The 22,469-nt window shown below is 41.5% G+C and overlaps 1 protein-coding gene across 1 annotated transcript in view; it reads right to left on the bottom strand.

The window, feature by feature from the left end:
• The window catches only part of LOC128850230 (protein mono-ADP-ribosyltransferase PARP8-like), a 161,106-nt gene that overhangs the window by 54,059 nt on the left and 84,578 nt on the right, over nt 1-22,469 (bottom strand). The window contains exons 4-7 of the mRNA XM_054053222.1: nt 16,228-16,265; nt 7,681-7,770; nt 6,327-6,397; nt 3,915-3,992 (exon numbers count right to left, since the gene is read on the bottom strand). Of these exons, the coding sequence (XP_053909197.1) occupies nt 3,915-3,992; nt 6,327-6,397; nt 7,681-7,770; nt 16,228-16,265 (277 nt within the window). The remainder of the gene's footprint in view (nt 1-3,914; nt 3,993-6,326; nt 6,398-7,680; nt 7,771-16,227; nt 16,266-22,469) is intronic.

Raw genomic sequence — 22,469 nt, forward strand, 5'->3', positions numbered from 1 at the left:
ATTTTGCTTTTTGAGTATTCTATACTCAAGATATTCACAGTCATCTGATATTTAATTTTTATTGCTGATTTATTGCAATTTTGCTACGTTTTTGACAGCTATCATTCCTTCAATTAAGTATACTACCTTAAAAAATGACAATGCAATATAGTTTCCACATAAACTATAGTGCAAATAAACTCTAAGCAGTATATCCTATTACACAGGTCTCTTACACCTTGCAACATTTGTTTTACTGCTCTCTGTGTTCATATCACATAGGCAGCATCAATATTTATTTATTCATTCATTTTGGCGCTGGTAAACATCCTTTACAAAAATGTATTTGTGCTGGTTCAAGCAGTAAGCACTCCCAGTAGTTTGCTGCCTTTTCCTTCGCCTTAAGGTTACTGCCCTTTCTGCAGAGATGAAAAATGAAGCCAGTACACACAACTCATCACTACAGGGCAAAATCAGAAGATTTTTCCTTTCAGGTAGATTAAAATAAGACACTGGTCTTTGCACTGTAGTATATGTACACAACACTTCCCATCTCTCTGCAGGGCCATAAGAGTCAGCAGCTGAAGGGAGCCATTTGCAGCAGTCATTTCTAAAGTGAACATGGGTCTTCCCAGTCTGGTAAGGCCATCAGACTATTACCCACTACTGCTGCTCCATGTGGGAGGTGATGAAGCTGCAGTACGTAGCCCAAGGATGATCGAAAGAGATTTCAGGGCCTTGGGACAGCTAGTGAGGGAATCTGGGGCCCAGGTGATTTTTTTCCTCCCTCCTTCCAGTTGCAGGCAGTGACATTGGAAGGAACAGACAGGCCTAGCCTATTAATACATGGCTCCGTGGATGGTGTCACCATAACAACTTTGGATTTTTTGAAAATGGGATGACTTACACAGCACCAGGTTTACAGCTATCAGATGGGCGCCACCTTTCTCAATAGAGAGGAGGGTCTTTGCTCAGGAGCTTTTAGGGCTCATTGACAGAGCTTTAAACTGGATGTGAAGGGGGTGATAATATCAAGCCCGCCTATGACAAGCTGCAGGAGGACACACAACGGTTAGAGGGATGGGGTGCTGGTATGGGCCCTCCAGCTGTTGCTGTGGAGCATGCTGGGGACGCTGCAGCACAGTTGAACTTTTGTGGAGATGAGCTGGGGGCTCCTGAGCTAGTAGGAGCCAATAAGGAAACTTCCATGAAACACCTAAAGGGAAATAAGGGTTATTAAGAAAGTGACACGGCCAAGAGCCCAGCTGAAGTGCTTCCACACAAACGTGCACAGCTTGGGCAACAAACAGGAGCAGTTGGAATCTACTGTGCTGCTAGAAAGCTATGATCTGATTGCCGTTACTGAAACTGCCAAATCCCATGACTGGTGCGCAGCTACAGGCTGTTCAGAAGGGACAGTCTGGGAAGGAGGGGTGGAGGTGTTGCCCTCCATATCAGGAAATGGATAGAGTGTGAAGAGCTGTCCCTGAAGAGTAGCCATGAACAGGTCGAAAGATTGTGGATGAGAATAAGAGACTGAGACAACAAGCAAAACTTTGTGGTTTGTGTACACTACAGGCCATCTGATCAAAGGGAAACTATTGACAAAGTCTTTTTCACGCTCGCAAGCTCTGGTCCTGCTGGGAGACTTCAACCACCCTGATATCTGCTGGAGAAATAGCAGGGCAAGCTGTAGGCAGTCCAGGAGACTCTGAGACTCTGGGAACTACCAATCTGTCAGCCTCACTTCTGTGCCTGGGAAGATCATGGAACAGATCCTCCTAGAAGCTATAGTAAAGCACATGGGGGACAGGCAAGTCATTCAAGACAGCTTGCATGGCTTCACCAAGAGCAAGTCATGCATGACTATCCTACTAGATTTCTGTGATGGGGTGACCACATCAGTGGGCATGGGAAGAGCTATGGATGTCATCTGTCTGCACTTCTGTAAAGCCTCTGACACCATCCCCCACAACATCCTTCTTTAAATTGGCAAGATATGGATTTGATGGGTGGACTGTTCTGTGAATGAGGAATAGTTTGGATGGTGGTACCCAGATTATAGTGGTCAATGACTCAATGTCCAGATGAAGATCAGTGCACCCTCAGCAAGTTTGCAGATGAATCTCATGAGGTTCAACAAGGCCAAGGGCAAAGTATTACACCTGAGTCGGGGCAGTCTGTAGTTTCAATACAGGATGGGGTATGACGTGACTGAGAGCAGCCCTGCAGTGAAGAAATTGGGGGTGCTGGTCAATAAGAAGCTCAACATGAGTCGGCAATGGGCAATGTGCGCTCACAGCCCAGAAGGCCAACTGTATCCTGGGCTGCATCAAAAGAAGCATGGCCAGCAGGTGATTCTGCCCCTCTACTCTGCTCTCGTGAGACCTCACTAGGAGTATTGTGTCCACTTTTGGAATCCTCAATATAAGCATATGGAACTGCTGGAACAGGTCCAGAAGAGGATCACAGAGATGATCAGAGGGTTTGAGGACCTCTGCTATGAGGACAGGCTGAGACAGTTGGGGCTGTTCAGCCTGGAGAAGAGAAGTCTCTGGGGAGACCTTATAGCGGCCTTCGAATACCTGAAGGGGGCCTACAAGAAAGCTAGGGAGGGACTTTTTATAAGGGTATGTAGTGACAGGATGAGGAGGAATGGGTTTAAATTGGAGGGGGGAAGATTTAGACTAGACATTAGGAAGAAATTCTTCACAATGGGGGTGTTGAGACACTGGCACAGTTTGCCCAGGGAAGTTGTGGATGCCCCCTCCCTGGAAGTGTTCAAGGCCAGGTTGGATGGGGCCTTGAGCAGCCTGGTTTAGTGGGAGATGTCCCTGCCTGTCCCATGGCAGGGAGGTTGGAACTAGATGATGTTTAAGGTCCCTTCCAACCCAAACCATTCTATGATTCTATGATTCTATGATTCTATGATTCCGTACTCCATGTCTGCTATTTTCTAACACCGAAAATCCATTCTTTCAGATCCAGTTTCAGTATGTCTTTTAATATATTTTTAAGGGTATGCTTTTTTTAGAATAAATCACCTCAATGTATATTTTGTGTTCAAACTCCACCACGTTGTTGGCTCTGCAAGAGAATAGGCTTGACAATGTTCTGTTCATGAGCATCCCATGCTCTCTGCACTGACCCAACCGTCTGTCACTGCTAGCGTGCTCCTGCAACCTCAACTGCACACCCAGGGCATGAATGGCTTTACTCTGAAGGCTGAGGCAGTGACAATTTTCATAAACAGCAACTGTAATTTGCTAAAATGTTCACTGAAATAAACAGTTCTAATAACATGTGAGGAATGATTCCTTTGGGGCAATAGACTTTTTTAAAAGATAAGAAAAATCTGAATAAAGAGACTAGCAGCATTAATTGCTCTATTGACATTGCAAAAGGAAAAGATATGAAAAGATTTTATTTCCCAGTACATAAGAGTATGTAGTAATAACTAATTCTGGTGAGGGAACAAGAAATAAAGACACAGAGAAGTATATTCATCTAAAAATATGCAGCCTTTTTTCATGGTGAATTTAACTGTAGAGCTCAGAAAAAGAATGCACTATTGCCTAGATCAAAATTGTTTTGTAATAACCTTTTTACCATTAAATTCTAGTGCTCTTGACTTTACAAAATGGCAGTCCTCTAGAAGGAAACAGATTTGGATCTAGCCTGGCTTCCCATTTGCATCAATAATGGGATATGCTTTAAAAAGTGAATATCTATTTCCTGGAAGTAAGCAACAGGCTTCTAGTTTCAAACACCCTGAAAAGCATTTGGTTTTTCTATTCTTATAGCCTTACAAATGTAAGGAAACTAATCCTATTTTAAATTTTATATAATTATACAGTATAATATATTCAATGCTTCTACTGTAAAATACTATATATATACATATGGCATTCTTGTGTAAAAATATCCTCCATTACCTCTCCTCCATAATAAAATTCCTCAGAATCATTATTTCCTTCAGAGTCTTCTTCAACTGTGCTGTTGTGCTGTGACTCCTTAATGGAAAAGGAAAGTTAACAATGACACAAGTGATACGTTTATCTTTCATTTATATTCTAATTATAACTACAGTAATTATGACTTTACAAATAATCTCTAAGCAACCTTTATTAAGACATCTTGGACAAAAGTAACTAACTAGGTACATAAAAACACCCTGAATGTATGTTGGAGAAATAATACTTTGTCTGGGAACAGACAGTGTGGTATTTTATGGAACTTCAGTAAAACTACAGGGACACTTCAAACTGTGCTTCTGATAAACAAAGCATAATTTCCCACTAAGAGAGGTTCTGGACTTAGTTCATTTGGCGGTTCAGTGACCTAAAAAAAATTTACTTTGCTTTATTCTGGTAAATCAATTCTAATAGTTTATGGAAATTATTTAAGCCTGAGCGTGGTATCTTTAAGTTCCTTTCTGAGGAAAACTCTCTGACGCACTGCTGCTTAATTATTAACAGAAGTACCAGCCTGTTGCCAGAAAAGTTCAGACTTAATTTTCTGACTAGCTCTGTTCTAAGACTTTGAAAATTAAGGATTAAAAAGTAATATGCAAGTAAAACTTGCTCTAAATAGGCTGCTCTGTGAATAATATCACTCGAGTAAATAGAACTGATCATGGTACAGACTGCAACTCAGCTTCCTATCGATGGAATCTTTACTTATAATTATGTAATTGCTTGAAGATATTAATTCTTGTTTCCCACAATCCATTTATTATTTCTAAATCCTATGCTATAAGGATCCCATAAAGAATAACTGATAAAAACATAATCCTTCACTTCAACCTGAACATGATGTATTTATTGCATATTTTTTATTTATGTCTTGCACAGAACTGCCATAATGGAATATAAACCAGATGTATGAATCAAATATTAGAAGTTACCCCTAAATCCCGCATATTCATAAATGTCAAATATACTCTTATCACCAATTTCTGTGGTCAGACATTCTAATCTCATTTCTTTACCTTTGTCTTCAAATTCCCGCTCTATTCACTGTATGTATAAATAGAACAAAAATTGTATTTCAGCTAATTTCACGGCAATTTTTTATACAAGGTATAAAAATAATTTCTGCTTCTACTTTACTGAAAAGAAACAAAGTGACTTGAGGCTTCTTTGTTTTATAATAACCTTAGCTCAAGGGGAAGCCTGTGTTAAAAGAGAACTCAATTGAACAAAAATTCATTGTAAACCAAAAAGAAATGAAACACACACTACTATTGTGACAAACTCACCCTATCCTAACCAAAACTTCCAACTGTCTGGACAACACAAATGGTCAATCTTTTATTTAAAGGCTTTCTTCAGTGCTCTCATACTTAAGTACCTCATTAAACTGGAAATATAAATACATAAAAGCTCAAACTCTGTCTCATAGAACCTAACAGTATCTCAGGCTTTTAATCAAAAGAGTAAATTCTTACTGCACTTGAATTTCTAATGTTTACAGAGCACTGAATACAATTATGAAGCAGCAGAAGCAAACTATATCCAATGCAGCTTTTTACATCTAATCAGATTCCATCTATTAAAAAAACCCAGCCATACCCATTATCATATCTGAACATGCTTATCTGCCTTTTCCAGGATCAAATACCAATCGGACCCTAAAAAGCAGCAGTCAAGAAAAAAATATTCCAAACAAAGTAATGCTTACTAAAGGAAGTTAAGCACTTGAATTCTTGGTACAGTGCTCAATTACTTGCTTGGAGTGGGAGTCTATGTGGTAGTTTCTTTGAGCCCATAACACTAACCCCTGTATACCTTACATTAGTGCCACTTCTTTCTTGAGTTAATGTCTCAGTGAGACTGATCAGGGACCCATGCTAGAGGTACAGCACAAATACAACCATGACTGGAAGGCCTTAATACTCCAGATGCTACTTATGGTGAATAGTGTCATGCAGAAGTCCAGAGACTTCAGCAGGACTGCTGTAGGTCACATGAAGAAGCAATGAGCTAATAAATGGGATGCGGTCTTATGTGCAAGAATAGGTTAAAAAGGTAATGGCATCATGGTCTACTTTTCCAGGAAAGCTGTATTTTTAGGGCAGACAGGGTCTATGCCACTACTGAACAAAAAATAAAATAGATGTCAAAATTATATCTCCTAGGATAGGAGTGTCCTTATCCCATCTAAGTGACTCACTGGTTAATCCACGTATGAAACCCAGAGAATTACACTCACCTTATAAAATGTGTAAACCTAGAGTTTGAGTAAGCATAGATTTGACAGGAAATCTATGGTAAATATTCATAGTTTATTATTTTCTATTGTTCCTTAAAATAACTTGTTAAAATATACATGCAAGAAATACATACCTCTCCATTTTCCCTCTGTAATTTTGATTTTATGGATAAGCAATAGTTGACATCACTGCTTTTTTTTAATTCTTAAAAGAAATGGGAAAATAGGGAACATATGTGAAAAACATGAAATAATTTTGCATGTGCAGACTTAAAATACTTGGAGTACTAGAGCAAATAAGGAACAAAAAGTTATAGATATGAAAAGCACCAGAGTTTATAATACAACATTCTAAAATTAAGAAGCCCAAACATCTCAGAAAACTCATATTTTTAACTGTGAAACTAAAATCAGCTGTCCATCTAGAAAATTTGGTTTTCCCAATCTGCATTTTACACTTTGCTGTCATTCATTAATTTTGTATACTTTTTAAAGGAACAAAACATCAAAACTCCTCAGCAAAATTAAATCAGATCATCTCCTACATAAAATATGGGGGTTTGCTCTATTTTAAATGACCAGCTTTATTTCTTTTTAAATTACAGAAATGTTTGCAAGTAAAATTTATCTTAAACTTCTGACTATAATGGCTAGCTTTTGTTTGGGTGCCATTCCACTGACTTCAACAAAATAATTTTTTTTATTTAGATCAGTATAAATAAGTTTAGAGACTGAAGATCATATTGGTTTCCCAGTGGAATTCAAAATTCTGTGTTTCTCAAAAAAAGCCCTAAAGTATCATCATAATAATAAAAAGTCTGCAAAGTCAAGTGTTCCTATCAAAAAGTTGCCAGAATTAGACTGGTCTATGCAGTTTCACTTGCAGCCTGAAAACATCGTGAATTTGGTTGCTAAAATCTAAAACAGTCTCAATGGAGTATGCAGAAATCTTGATTTTATGTTGTATGAATATCCCTAGATGTCTGAAAAACATGCCATTTCATGTATCAAATACTTTTTGAAAGTATGGAATTTCAGGTTCCTGAAATCACTGGGAAAAATATATCTTTTTCTACAGTTTCATTTAGTGAAACAGCTGAACCATTTTGTTTGAAATTTCCTGAAATAATTCACCAGAGGCAATGGTAGTTATCCCCAGTGGTGAAGATTTAATGAAGTTTTAAGCAAGTGAGTATGAAAACTTATAATTGGGAAGTATTAAGCACCTCTAACTGTATTCAAGGAAAATTGCTTTAGCACAGAATGCAACACATTAAAAGAATATACTCTGCCTATACAATTGTGTTGAACCTCAAAAGAAATATTTTAATTCCTTCTATTCCAAAATGTAGGACAATTTACTACAGCAACACTGGGAGAAAACAGCAAACTGTATACGTATTAAGAAATCTTCTTTTAAGTATAGGCAATGTCTTGTCTTTCCTCACAAAATATGAACTTGATAAAACACTCGGGACATAAGATTACCTGTAGAGATTTGGTTGAAAATTACTGGAATTGGCTCTGTTGTAACTAACACATCTTCATCATTATCAGAACTGGAAACATAAGTGTTATCTACAAAAAAAAAACATCTTGCATGGTGAAGTCCAACTGTGCTCTGCCAGCCCCTTCCAACATTGCCCATTCCATCCTTCTACCATAAGGAACTACTACCATGTGGTTAGGGAAGCCCAGCACTACCATCTTCCTGGTGTGTTTTTTTTCTGCTGAGATTGCCAATGATAAGAAAAAGGATTTGGACTCAAATTTTATAAAAGCAAATCCCTGGAGTCTGATGTCATGACTTTCAGGAATCATACCAAGCATTGCTCTGAACTGTCCCACAAGGCTATGGGGGTTTGAGTCAACTTTTTCCAAAATGAGGACTTGTTCTATGATTTCTGTCATACCTGACACTAAAACACAAGCTAGGTCTGTTGTGCAGAGTGAAGGCTGCATTCAGAGCTGGGTGTTAACAGCCCATTATGCAAAATACCTGTGCCTCATTTTGCCTAGTCACATAAAGGATGTTTGAAGTATCTTCTAATCAGTGGATAACTTTTCCAGTGCTTAATTCAAGGGAAAAAAAATATTCTTTCCTCCCACTTAACAAAAACATTAGGTATGTATATGAATATGGATAGTCTATTCCAAACCTTCTTATAAAATGTGGAGATTAGGCTGTGATTTTTTTGTTTGTTTGTTTCCAGCCAAATGTTTAGTAACAATAAACAAGGAGCAGCCAGTTTTTATGTAGTATCTGCAGAAGCCTATTTTGCATTAATTGTTGAACTGCCTATGAAAGTAACAAGATTTTGTTCTCTACTGGTCTGGGCTGAATTAAAATGCACGCTCTAGAGCAGAAAGGATGATAAGATAACTGCAGACAGAGACAAAAAAGGGTACTGAAACAAGGACTTGATCTATCATAATTTTGAACATGCCAGTCCCACATCAGCAAAGCAAAGTCGAGATTGGAGGCATCCTGGGCTGCAGTGATCATGCACTGGTGGAGTTCAAGGTCCCGAAGGATATGGGACAGGCGAGGAGTATAGTCAGGACCCTGAACTTCAGGAAAGTAAACTTCAAGCTCTTCAAAAAGTGAGTCAGTAGGACCCCCTAGGATATGGTCCTCAGAGGCAAGGGAGCAGAACAGAGCTGGCAGATATTTAAGGATGCTTTCCGTAAAGAGCAAGAGAGCTCAGTTCCCAGGTGTAGGAAATCAGGCAGGGAAGGGAAGAGACCAGTGTGGCTGAGTGGAGACCTGCTGGTCAAATAGGGATGCTGCCTGATTGTGTAGGGATGGGGTCAGGAAGGCCAAGGCACAGCTGGAGCTGGACTTGACAGGGGAAGCAAAGACTAACAAGAAGGGCTTCTACAGGTACGCCAACCAGAAGAAGAAGGTTAAATAGAGCATACCCCAACTGATGAATCAAAATGGTGACCTTGTATCAACAAGCGAGGAGAAGGCTGAGGTACTCAACAACTTTTGCCTCAGTCTTCACTGACAACCGCTCTCCTAACCCTTCCTGGGTAAATGGACAACAAGATAGGGACGGAGGGTATAGCCCCTTCCATTACAGTGGAGGATCAGGTTCATGACCACCTGAGGAAAAGTCATGGCAGTCAGGGGTAACTGGAAGAATGGCAATATTGCACCCATTTTAAAAAAGGGTAGAAAAGATGACCCTGGGAACTACCAACCTGCCAACCTCACCTCTGTGCCTGGGAAAGTCATGGAATACATTCTCCTAGAAGACATGCTAAAGCAAGGAGGTGATTTGAGACAGCCAGCATGGCTTCACCACGGGCAAGTCCTTCCTGACAAACCTAGTAGAGTCATAGAATCATAAAATCACCAGGTTGGAAAGGACCCACTGGATCATCGAGTCCAACCATTCCTAACACTTCCTAAACCATGTCCCTAAGCACTTCATCCACCCGTTCCTTAAACACCTCCAGGGAAGGTGACTCGACCACCTCCCTGGGCAGCCTGTTCCAGTGCCCGATGACTCTTTCTGTGAAGAATTTTTTTCTGATATCCAGCCTGAACCTCCCCTGGCAGAGCTTCAGGCCTTTCCCCCTTGTCCTGTCCTCAGTCACTTGGGAGAAGAGGCCATCTCCCTCCTCTCCACAACCTCCTTTCAGGTAGTAAATAGGTAGTAATAAGGTCTCCCCTCAGCCTCCTCTTCTCCAGGCTAAACAACCCCAGCTCTCTCAGCCGCTCCTCATAAGACTTGTTCTCCAGCCCCCTCACCAGCTTCCTTGCTCTTCTCTGGACACGCTCCAGAGCCTCAACAGCCTTCTTGGAGTGAGGGGTCCAGAACTGAACACAGTACTCAAGGTGCGGTCTCACCAGTGCCGAGTACAGAGGGAGAATAACCTCCCTGGACCTGCTGGTGACCCCATTTCTGATACAAGCCAAGATGCCATTGGCCTTCTTGGCCACCTGGGCACACTGCTGGCTCATGTTCAGTCGGCTGTCAACCAACACCCCCAGGTCCTTCTCTTCCGTGCAGCTCTCCAGCCACTCTTCCCCCAGTCTGTAGCACTGCATAGGGTTGTTATGCCCCAAGTGCAGGACCTGGCATTTGGCCTTGTTAAACCTCATGCCATTGGTCTCAGCCCAGCAGTCCAGCCTGTTCAGATCCCTTTGCAGAGACTCTATGCAAAGAGACTCTTCTATGATTCTATGACTCCCTACCCTCCAGAGATCCATGCTTCCACCCAGGTTAGTGTCATCTGCAAACCTGCTAAGGGTGCACTCAATGCCTTCATCCAGATCATTGATAAAGACATTGAACAGGGCTGGACCCAGTACTGAGCCCTGAGGAACCCCACTTGTAACTGGCCTCCAGCTGGAGTTAACTCCATTTACCACCACTCTCTGGACCTGGCCATGCAATCAGTTTTCAACCCAGGAGAGTGTGCGCCTGTCCAGGCCAGAGGCTGACAGTTTCTGAAGCAGAATGCTGTGAGAAGCTCAACATGAGCTAGCAATGTGCACTCGCAGTCTTGTAGGCCAACTGTATCCTGGGCCGCATCAAAAGAAGTGCAGCCAGCAGGTCAAGGCAGGTGATTCTGCCCCTCTACTCCGCTCTCGTGAGACCTCACCTGGAATATTGTGCCCAGTTCTGGAATCCTCTACATAAGAAGGATATGGAACTGTTGGAACGGGTCCAGAGGAGGGCCACAAAGATGATCAGAGGGCTGGAGGACCTCTGGTATGAGGACAGGCTGAGACAGTTGGGGCTGTTCAGCCTAGAGAAAAGAAGACTCCAAGGAGACCCTATAGCAGCCTTCCAGTACCTGAAAGGGGCATACAAGAAATCTGGGGAGGGACTTTGTACAAAGGTATGTAGTAATAGGATGAGTGAGGATGGCTTTAAATTGGAAAGGGGAAGATATAGATTAGACATTAGGAAGAAATTCTGCACAATGAGAGTGGTGAGACTCTGGCACAGGTTGTCCAGGGAAGTTGTGGATGCCCCCTCCCTAGAAGTGTTCAAGGCCAGGTTGGATGGGGCCTTGAGCAGCTTGGTCTAGTGGGAGATGTCCCGGCCCCTGGCAGGGGGATTGGAATTAGATGATCTTTAAGATGCCTTCCAACCCAAACCATTCTATGATTCTGTGTATATGAACTCACACATTATTTTAAGCATACTGCTTCAATCTCAAAGCCTTTGACCACAGTGCTTCCAGTGAAATGTCAAAAACTTTAATATTAATTGATCAGTAAATTCAGCAATATTAGTATTTTTATTACAGTGATTCTTAGAAGCCTGTATCAGGATGAATCCCTGGCCCTGCTGCCCCTTTTTCACACGTGTGCCATGCTGCCTTTGCAGACTAGCAGCTGCACTGCCACACCAAACCAGGCTTGCCGCCTGTGAAACAGTCTTTGTGCTACATTCACCAGCACAGAGCTTCCCAGGCTTGACACCATCACACCCTAACATGTCCCTGAAACATCCCTTAAAATACACGTGAGAGAAGAGAGAGCCACAGTCAGCATTAATGTTAAGTTAGAGATGTAGCATAAAGAAAGGAGACAAAGAATGTCTCATCAAGTCAATGCAAATATTTATAGGATCAAAGCTGTAAAATGGCAGAGTCATTATTGTTCCTAACAAACTAAACACCTTTTCATCACAAAGCAAACATACATACTGTGAAAGCTTGAGATATGAATGAAATTAGCTCTTCCAAAGGCTTGAAGTGATCATGCACTGGTGGAGTTCAAGGTCCCGAAGGATATGGGACAGGCGAGGAGTATAGTCAGGACCCTGAACTTCAGGAAAGTAAACTTCAAGCTCTTCAAAAAGTGAGTCAGTAGGACCCCCTAGGATATGGTCCTCAGAGACAAGGGAGCAGAACAGAGCTGGCAGATATTTAAGGATGCTTTCCGTAAAGAGCAAGAGAGCTCAGTTCCCAGGTGTAGGAAATCAGGCAGGGAAGGGAAGGTTTAATCAGTAAACATGTACAGCTGGCTTACTCCCCATCACCAAGTTAGCTACAGTGTAAAAATGTTCAAATTCTATCTGGTTTTAAAATATAGGGGGTGATGGCAGAGAATATTCATTAGGTTTTAGAGACACCAAAGTTACCCAGGCTTGTAGGACATTAGGGCATGCTGCAAACAGCATCTGTATGTGAAGTTTGAGGTCTGCCAGACAGAAGAGTTTGCCAAGAGATGAGATCGTATGTGCTGCAGGAGCAACTGCTGGTTTAGTGTTTCAGCTTGCCATTTAGTTTAGAGGTTCACAGAGATCAAGTTCAGTGCCTTCATAATAGCTTAATGCCTGAAATGAATGAATCCATTACTGATGATTCATAAAAGAAACTGTTAATAAAATATGATGCAGATTTTTTTCATCTATTTATCTCTCCTTTCATTGTCAGGTCAATGGAGTGGAGTAATCAGTGAATCAAATTTTTACTGGTATGACTGCGTATTTTGTGAATCTGTTTCTCTGCTGACTACATGTTAAATAGATTATTATTAGTAGTAGATTTTCCTCCAGTTTTTACTGGTGAAAAAAAACATTACTCACAAAGGTTGTGAGCATTCTTTCACGTAATCCATTGTATTTAGCATCACTGCTGACACTGATTTCTCTCTGCATCTGTTTCAAACACCGATGTTTTGAAAAGACATAGTCTACTCCTGCTTATCAGTGAAGATCAAAGCCTTACTTATTTAGACATTCTAAAAGAAACAAGAATTTTTTTTTCAGAAATATTACAGAGCTATTACAGACAATGATCACAAAAAGGCCAGAGGGTTTCATATCATTCATAGTACTTACACTATTAAATACTCTCAGATGCAAAATACATGATATGGTGCAATCCAATAGTACTACCATTTACCTTTTTTAGAAACTCATTACAAGACTTTGTTGTCAACCGTTAAGTGAACAGTTGTTTGCATTATCTAATTTGGTTAGGCTTATCTTTATATTTTACTAGAAGAAAATGATGTGGAAGAAGTTTATATTCTCATGTCATATGTTTATAATTTTGGTTAGCTCTGTTCAGAATTTAAGCACCTCAACCAATGTGGTTTGGGGATTGATACAAGGATGCGTGCATATTTGGAATCACACAAACAAGGGAATATGTGTTGCCCTCCCTAACTCACCCTTGGAAGGTTTTAATTTACTATAATTGGGTTGAATTTGTTGCATATATTAGAGAAGGAATTGAATAGTCTTAATAAGATGGGAGGAAACAGTACATGGGGAATAGTCCAGTTCCCTTTCCTTGATCAAGAGGGACAGCCCTGGAGCAAGAACAGGACATGGAAAGAATTTAAGGAGGACTTTTGTCAACTCCCAAGTAACTCCACTTGGAACCTTTTGTAGAACCAAACTTGTTACTGATAATTGATCAATAATTTGACTGAAATAAAGCAAAATGCCACCCCTATCCCTTGTATCATTGTCCCCTGGTGGGGACCTTCTCTAGAGAGTGGATACTTTGAGCACAAATACCATCTGTGTTGGAGTGTGAATTGGTGTATGCAAATCCCCGACAAACCTGGAACCCCACATCTTGTTAACTACACTAGGTATGAATGGGCCTGGTCCCTGAAACAGATGCTCAACCCCTGGTTCCTCCTAGAGTGAAGTTCTACTCTATCTAATGGAGAAAGTTATGAGATTGATGAAGGGGAGGGGTGCAGGGAAGGTCGATTGTCCAGACTACCTACTGGGGAAACTTTATGTTAGAGGACCCATAGGAATATTATCCCAGACAATGAAGGGACAAAATCATCCCTATTAGATTGTTCCTTTATATTAAACTACTCCACTGGATCAGGTAACCCCTTTGAGACTTGGTATGTTTTGGAATTAAAAACTTTATCTGAGATATGTGTACCTGTTGGGGTTACTCCAATTATAGAAATCAAGATCACAGGTGCAACAGCTCCCTTACGGATCTGGTGATGGTGCTACCTTGCGGTATTCCCACCACACATGGCCTGGACAGACAAAGGGACAGGGAAAATTCAGAAATAATCCCCGTGGCTGACATTCATGGGTGTGGGCAAGCAAGATATCTGTCCCCAAGAGGGACAGTATGGATTTGCTCAGAGAGGAAAATGTGCTCACACCTGAATGTGTTTAACCATGCTGAACTGCGGTACACAATTGGGGTCCCCTCCATGTGTCCCTCTAGAGCATTTAATTTTTTCTCTCCATCATAATAGAGAGCAGAGAAGTCTTGAACAATCAGACAATGCCCAGAATGTGATTCACAGCATCCGAATCCCTGACATGGAGGGACATTTGGAATAGGCAGCATCTGTATCTTCCCCATACATGGGGACAAAAGGTGTCCTTAGGTTTAGCAGCATTCTTCTCCCCGCCGTGCTCCTCCAGAAACATCAGTTTGTAATGGAAAATCTAACCTGGCAGGTCCATGCTTGAGGTAATTGAACTAAACGTGTGTTTGGGGAACCAAATTTACAAGTTCAAGAGGTATCAAAAATGGCTTTACAGAACAGGTTGGCTTTGGATTTGTTGCTGTGAAAGGAACATTTGGATATGCAGAATGTTGAACCTAATCAACAGAGAATGTTGCATTACCATACACAACGCTACCACCACCATAGAGGAAATGCAAAAGAAGATGAGGAAGGTGGCAGTGCAGACTGGAGAACTTTTTCAAGCAATGCAGCTGAAAGACTGGTTTGACAGATGGAGCCCCGGATCATGGATTGCATCACTGGTACCATCTTTCGGACTCTCAGGATGGGGAAAATGGCTTGTAAATACTGCCCTTATAATATTGCGTGGATTTTTGTTTCTGATGATAGGCCTTGCAGTAGTCAGGTGTATGATCTTTCGCCTTCTATCCTCCTTTTCCTCTCCCATCCACTACGTATAGGACAGTCGAAGATGACCTTGTAGTGTTTGAGACAGGGAGTGGTGTAGGAGACCACTGACAGACTTCTCTGAACAGGGACCCTGATGGCCTTATCAGTCTTTAATCCCCTGAAACAAAGGATTGATTAAAGGGACAGAATGTGCCCAGAGGAAGTACTTAGCAGCCAAAGATAATAACAAAGGGCAGAGGCTCTCTTGGCCTTATCTGTCTCAAACATTCCTGGAGCCATGAACATTCCTTTGAGCTGTACATAAAATGGGACTCCTGCAGCTATAAAAGGGGAAGGATAGAGACCAGAATAGGGGAACTTCAAGTGGAGCGCTCCTATGGAATGAACACACACACACCTCCCTCCCCTCAGCTGGTTTGAAGTTGGAACCAGGACTGGTAATATATGTCTCTTTTCATTTTTCCACTCTTTTTCTCTTTTTTGATTAGCCCATGGCCTATTGTAGTATTGTGTTTGGAGCCACATATATTATCTGTGTGATTAAGAGGTGTGGGCACATATTAGCAACAATTTGTTTTGTGTTTGTGGGCCTTCGGTGTTTTTCCACTGTATCTCTAACCAGGGGGAATTAACAGACTTCAGTCTCCTCTCCCCTTTCAGGATGAGACAAAGCGGGACTGAGCAGCTGAGAACAGCTTTGCAAGCTTATGTTACCAAAGACATATCCATACACAAACCCTTGGCTGCAACAGACCCTGGGAAGCATCAACGCACAGTCCACAGGCTTAACTTGAACTAAGAAGATGAGTAGTCTCATTAAGGTCTGACACAGAAGTGCTTTTCTGGCCCTACACCAGGCTGTGCACCCTCTTGAAAGATCAAGCTTTATCTACCATGCCAAGAGGAGTTGGCCACTTTCACACTCCTATCGCTTTTGGCTCCAGACATGGAAAGCATCACAACCTGTGGTCTCCATGAACTTGTGAACCAGGTTTTCTCACCCTGACCCAGTTAAAAAATGGTGCCTGAAAAGGAGAAATGACTGTGAAAATAATCAGACTAATGGAAAATGATTAGCACAAGGATGGACCTGGAAGACATTCACATCCTTTAAATATTCTTATCTGAATATTGAAAATTGCAATAGCATGCATAATAGTGTCATGGACAAGAACGTTGCACTGTACCTGGGTAATCCTCAGAGACATTCACTGAATAGGATACACTGTAAAAAGGGGAAAAAAAGAAACAATTAATAACAACAATATTAACTGCTGGCATAAGAGTCTTTTCTTGCTCCTGTATTATTTTATATTTATTTATAGATTTCTGACAGTTTCCAGGACAGAAGTTAACAACTGTTTTGATGGCTTTTGGAGTGTCATGCCTATTTTGAAATCTTACTTTACTAAATTGGTGGATTCCTATTTCAATCTTTGTAAAAAGAATATCAAGACTGCATTATATTCACTTCAGAGTAATATTTCACAATGTCTGTACTTATGCTTAAAAAAAAGTTAATCTTTGAACATCAGAACTCGAAAAGCCTAGTTTTCTCTACATCTGTTTCTGGGGTTTACTCAAGGCTCAGTAGTACTTCTGTATGTTCCTGTTAGTCTCAGTAAAGGCTCTGTATGATTTGGACTCCTTCCTCTCATCAAACTCCCATATTTATAACAGTTGCAGCAATCTTATTTGACACCTCTACCTCTCTGTCAAGCTGAGTTCAAACCAAATTTGAAAGATCCACAGTGACAGTAAAGGATAGCTTCACTACATAGATTACCTGAATCTGTTTCATCAGAAAATGGACAAACAAATATACTGTCCCAGTTCTCCAGCTCAGCTGATGTGTGCTTTCCCTACCACTCAGTGAAATGTTCACTAAATGCAGGACAAATGGGCATCATGGTCTGCTCAGTTATCTAAGTACCCACTAAGTCCCTTTGATTTTTTTAAGGTTAATATGTGTCTTCATTCTGCATTAAAAACATTCAACTCCGCAGGACACTGAAAGCTTTCTGTTGTATAATTCATGATCTTTCCACTTCTAAATCTTATAAATTGCTTGTGCCAACCTACACATATAAATAATACTTGATGTGTGTTCATGCCTGTAGTGAGACAACAAAAAGTCTTTCTATAAACACATTAACAGGAAAAGGAGGACGAGGGAGAATATCCAGTCCCTATTGGATGCAGAAGGAATAACAGTGACAGGGGATAAGGACAAGGCTGAGGTACTTAAAGCCTTCTTTGCAGATGACACTAAGCTGGGAGGAAGTGTCGATCTGCTGGAGGGTAGGGAGGCTATGCAAAGGGATCTGAACAGGCTGGACTGCTGGGCCGAGACCAATGGGATGAGGTTTAACAAGGCGAAATGCCAGGTCCTGCACTTGGGGCACAACAACCCTATGCAGCGCTACAGACTGGGGGAAGAATGGCTGGAGAGCTGCATGGAAGAGAAGAACCTGGGGGTGCTGGTTGACAGCCGACTGAACATGAGCCAGCAGTGTGCCCAGGTGGCCAAGAAGGCCAATGGCATCTTGGCTTGTATCAGAAATGGGGTCACCAGCAGGTCCAGGGAGGTTATTCTCCCTCTGTACTTGGCACTGGTGAGACCGCACCTCGAATACTGTGTTCAGTTCTGGACCCCTCACCACAAGAAGGATGTTGAGGCTCTGGAGCGTGTCCAGAGAAGAGCAACAAAGCTGGTGAGGGGGCTGGAGAACAAGTCTTATGAGGAGCGGCTGAGAGAGCTGGGGTTGTTTAGCCTGGAGAAGAGGAGGCTGAGGGGAGACCTTATTACTACCTATTTACTACCTGAAAGGAGGTTGTGGAGAGGAGGGAGATGGCCTCTTCTCCCAAGTGACAGGGGACAGGACAAGAGGGAATGGCCTGAAGCTCTGCCAGGGGAGGTTCAGGTTGGATATCAGAAAAAAATTCTTCACAGTAAGAGTCATTGGGTACTGGAACAGGCTGCCCAGGGAGGTGGTCGAGTCGCCTTCCCTGGAGGTGTTTAAGGAACGGGTGGATGAAGTGCTTAGGGACATGGTTTAGGGAGTGTTAGGAATGGTTGGACTCGATGATCCAGTGGGTCCTTTCCAACCTGGTGATTCTGTGATTCTGTGATTCTGTGAGTTAAGCAGACAGGCAAAGGCAGGATGGCACAGTCCTCTTAGTAAATGTTGGTATATATTGTACATTGCTGAAAACTGATTCAATGGATCTTTCTAAGTAACATGAATACAACTTCCATGTAGATTATAAAATAAAACCATGGATGATAATTTTATTTTTCTCTCTCAAGGTCTTCCATCAAATGAGATCTCCTTTCACTATCTAACGACTGGAAGAAGCAATCAGTATGAAAAAGTAGGTCTCATACTTTCTTCCATAAGTCAATCTACTACCACACAGCTCTGTCACCTGTTGTTGCACATAATTTGTTCTGGTGTAATTAATTTTATGCATTGTTTGAGTAAGAATCAAAGATGCCCGATTCTTCAAAAGCTGCAAATGTTCACATAAATTGAAGCAGAAAGATTGTTTATTACAGCTGACAACAAATTTAGCCACAATAAAGCCAGAATTAAATCCCATCATCATGTAAATTCAACATTTTGTGATTTTTCTCTTTTAGTTATTTTTCTGACATTTGGAATAGGCAGCATCTGTATCCCCTCATCTTGGAGCATTTTCCCTAAAGACTGGGTGTTGTGGTTTAAACCAGCAGGTGGCTAAAACAACCACACAGCTGTTCGCTTGCTCCCTGCCAGTGGGATGGGGGAAGAGAATTGGAAAAAAAGATAAAATTTGTGGGTTGAGATAAAAACAGTTTAACAGGACAGAAAAGGAAGATTATAATAATAATGATAAAAGAATATACAAAACAAGTCATGCACAAGTAATTCTTAACAATTGTGCATCTTATTTGTCAGAAAACAAGCTATACCAGGCTAACAAGAGGTTCCAGTCCTGCAGCCACCCAAGCATTTTCCTGATGACTTCTATGAGATTTACAGCCAAAACAGAAACACAGGACTGTGATGGCTTACAGCACCTTCAAAAAGCACAGACTTCAGTGAAGATGCAGATGTTCAACATCTCTCGGTGTTAAATCCTCTCAGAGATAAAGTAAACCTTTACTGAAGCAGCTTTCTCATTTAAGTACTCAGAAATGCAACTGGAATTAATTTAGGCCTGGCCTCCACATAGAAGTACAACATGATTATTCCAGTGAGGGATGTGGTTTTTCCTTCTGGCAATGCAGTTCCTCTGTACAACCCTATTGCAGTTGCATTGCTATAAGTACAGCTTATAGCACCATAATTTATTTCCATTCCTATTAAAGACATTCTAATGAGCAAACAATCATTCTTGCTCATTCAGTTATATTAGTGTAGCTACATGAACATAGTTAAACTCTTGGGTGTAAGCAAAGCCTCAGTGATTGTGTTATTTGATTTATTCAGCTTAGACCCTCTGTAGAAGGCATCCTACAGTACATATATTTCTCAGCTCTTAAGCTCAGAACAAGCTTCATACTAGAAATGGCCTTATAAAATTTTTGTTATTTAACAAACAGTAAAGCACCATATGAGAAATTAGTGAGAGTTATCATGTTTCAGTACTTATGAGTTTTTAATCCAAACTTTGTATTGCTTGAAATAACATTAACATGTAGAACCCCAGCCTTAGCTTAGTGTGGTGGGTTGACCTTGGCTGGATGCCAGGTGTCCACCAAGCTGCTCTATCACTCCCCCTCCTCAACTGGACAGGGGAGAGGAAATATGACAAAAGGCTCATGAGTTGAGATAAGGACAGGAGATCACTCAACAATTACTGTCACGGGCAAACCAGACTTGACTTGTGGAAACTAGTTTAATTTATTACCAATCAAATCAGAGTAGGATAATGAGAAAATAAAATAAAACAAATCTTAAAACACCTTCTCCCCACCTCTCCCTTTCTCCCAGGCTCAACTTCATTCTCAATTTTCTCTACCTCCTCCCCTAGAGCAGCACAGGAGGATGGGGAATGGAGATTGTGATCAGTTCATAATACTTTGTCTGTGCCGCTCCTTCCTCCTCACACTCTTCCCCTGCTCCAGCATGGGGTCCCTCCCACAGGACAGTCCTCCACAAACTTCTCCAATGTGGGTCCTTCCCACAGGCTCCAGTTCTTCACAGACTGCTCCAGCATGAGTCCTTTCTGTTGCATAGAGTCCTTCATGAACAGAGGGCTCCAGCATGGGTCCCTCATGGGGTCACAAGTCCTGCAAGAAAACCTGTTCCAGCATGGACTCCTCTCTCCACAGGGTTCCTGGTCCTGCCAGGAACTTGTTTCAGTGTACGCTCTCCGCAGGGTCACAGCCTCTTTTGGGCTCATCCATCTGCTCTGGCATGGGTTCCTCCTCAGGTTGTAGGTGGATATCTGCTCCACCATTAACCTCCATGGGCTGCTGGGGGACAGCCTGCCTCACCACAGTCTTCACCATGGGCTGCAGCTGAATCTCTGCTCTGGCACCTGTAACATCTCCTTCCCCTCCTTCTTCACTGACCTTGGTGTCTGCAGAGTTGTTTCTCTCACATTTTCTCGGTTCTCTCTCTGGCTACTTTTGTGCACCAGGTTTTTTCCCCTTCTTAAATGTTATCACAGAGGCGCTACCACCATTGCTGATTGGCTCAGCTTTGATCAGCAGCGAGTCCATCTTGGAGCTGGCTGGAACTGGCTGTGTCTTACAAGTGAGGGAGGAAGCAGCTTCTGGCATCTTCTCACAGAAGCCACTCCTGTAGCCCCCCTGCTACCAAAACCTTGCCATGTAAAGCCAATACATTTAGTAACAATTCTATTCACAGGGCATTTCTTGCAAGCTTTTTCTAATGTTTTAACCATATCTGTTCCTTCTTCAGAGAGATTATCCTGCAAAGGTCTATCTGCATTTGAGGATTAATTCATGAACTAGATGGGGATCCACAACATAACTGCTACTTCTTCAGATTAATCTGTCCCATTTTGATACAGAATCAGCAGATTCACCTACATTTAACATTGCTATAATTTCTTGAAGCTAGTTAAAAAGGAGTCTAGAGTCCAAACTGATTATACTGCCAGGCAAAATATCATGTAAGCTCCTGAACAAAGAAAAAAAATCCATGAAAACTAAAAAAGGCAGCAAAGCAAAAGTCAGTGTGTCACAGCCCACTTTAAAAGAAAGTGAGCTCTGTATCCCAACACAGCGCCAGAGCAATCCAAAAATCACTCAGGGGAATGTGAGAAACTCTCATTCACTGGTAAAATATTGAAAAGGACCAAGTCTTTGAAGCAAAGGCAATAATGTTTTTATTTTACAATTCAGCGCTGAATTGGATGCCCAATCCAAGGCATCGCATCTTACAAAAGCAGTGGGTATATATACTAGTTTTAGACAAAGAACCGTGTAAATTCTCAAAGAATGTTCATTCTTTTTTAGATTATCCAACCATGTCTGGAGACTCCCTTCAGGTTATCTCCTGACCTAAAACAGCTACATCTTACAAGACACATTTTATATGATGAGATAATTAAACATACAAACCAGCTGCAGCAAAACTTATCAATTAATTCTCACAATTCACTCCCTTTTACTTATTACATTTTTTGCTGAAGCCCAGAACTTTGTTCTAATTTACACAATATCAATGGTAATTTCTCATCTTGTTCTTCTTTCTTCTGATCTCTTTTCTTCAACATCATAATTTTCTGGGCCATCTCATTCTGGCCTGAGGTTGCCATCCGTGGATTTGTCAGCATACTGGTTAGCTGCATTCCTTCAAGTACACTGGAAATCTATCTTATAAAACATGGTACAAGGCATGGTAAAAAGAGTAACCCAGCGAGTGCACATAATAAAAAGAAGTCTAATTTCTTCCACGAAGCTACCCCTAGGAGATTATCCCACCACCTGGAGTCTAACATAGATTTCCATTTCTGCACTGGGACATATGCAATTTTTCAAATTTCATTTGCAAGATTCATTACCACTTGGCCATTATCACCTATTTTAAGGCAACAATCAGAAGTGTTCCATTTTCCACACACACACCCTTCTTCTGCCAATAAATAATCTAAAGCTAGTCTGGTCTGATATATTGCCCCTCTCATCTGTGTTTGCTGTTTGGCCAACAATTGGAGGCTGGCTGCTGTCCAATTAGTAATTAAATCTACTACTGCCTATAACCTAATTATTCTATTCAACATGTAAACAGGTCTCCGATAGCCCCAACTTCCATCTTGTGCCCAAGTGGCTGGTCCATATGTCTGGATAATTCTTTCTGGGAGCCATTCGTCTTCTCCCCGGGTTTGCGTTCCTTCGACTTCTATGTCTGACCATTTTTCCCTCTTAAAATTCTCAAACAAGGGAATTCATAACTCATCCCCCTCCTTC

The sequence above is a fragment of the Cuculus canorus genome, chromosome W, assembly GCF_017976375.1.
Source record: "Cuculus canorus isolate bCucCan1 chromosome W, bCucCan1.pri, whole genome shotgun sequence".
NCBI lineage: Eukaryota > Metazoa > Chordata > Aves > Cuculiformes > Cuculidae > Cuculus > Cuculus canorus.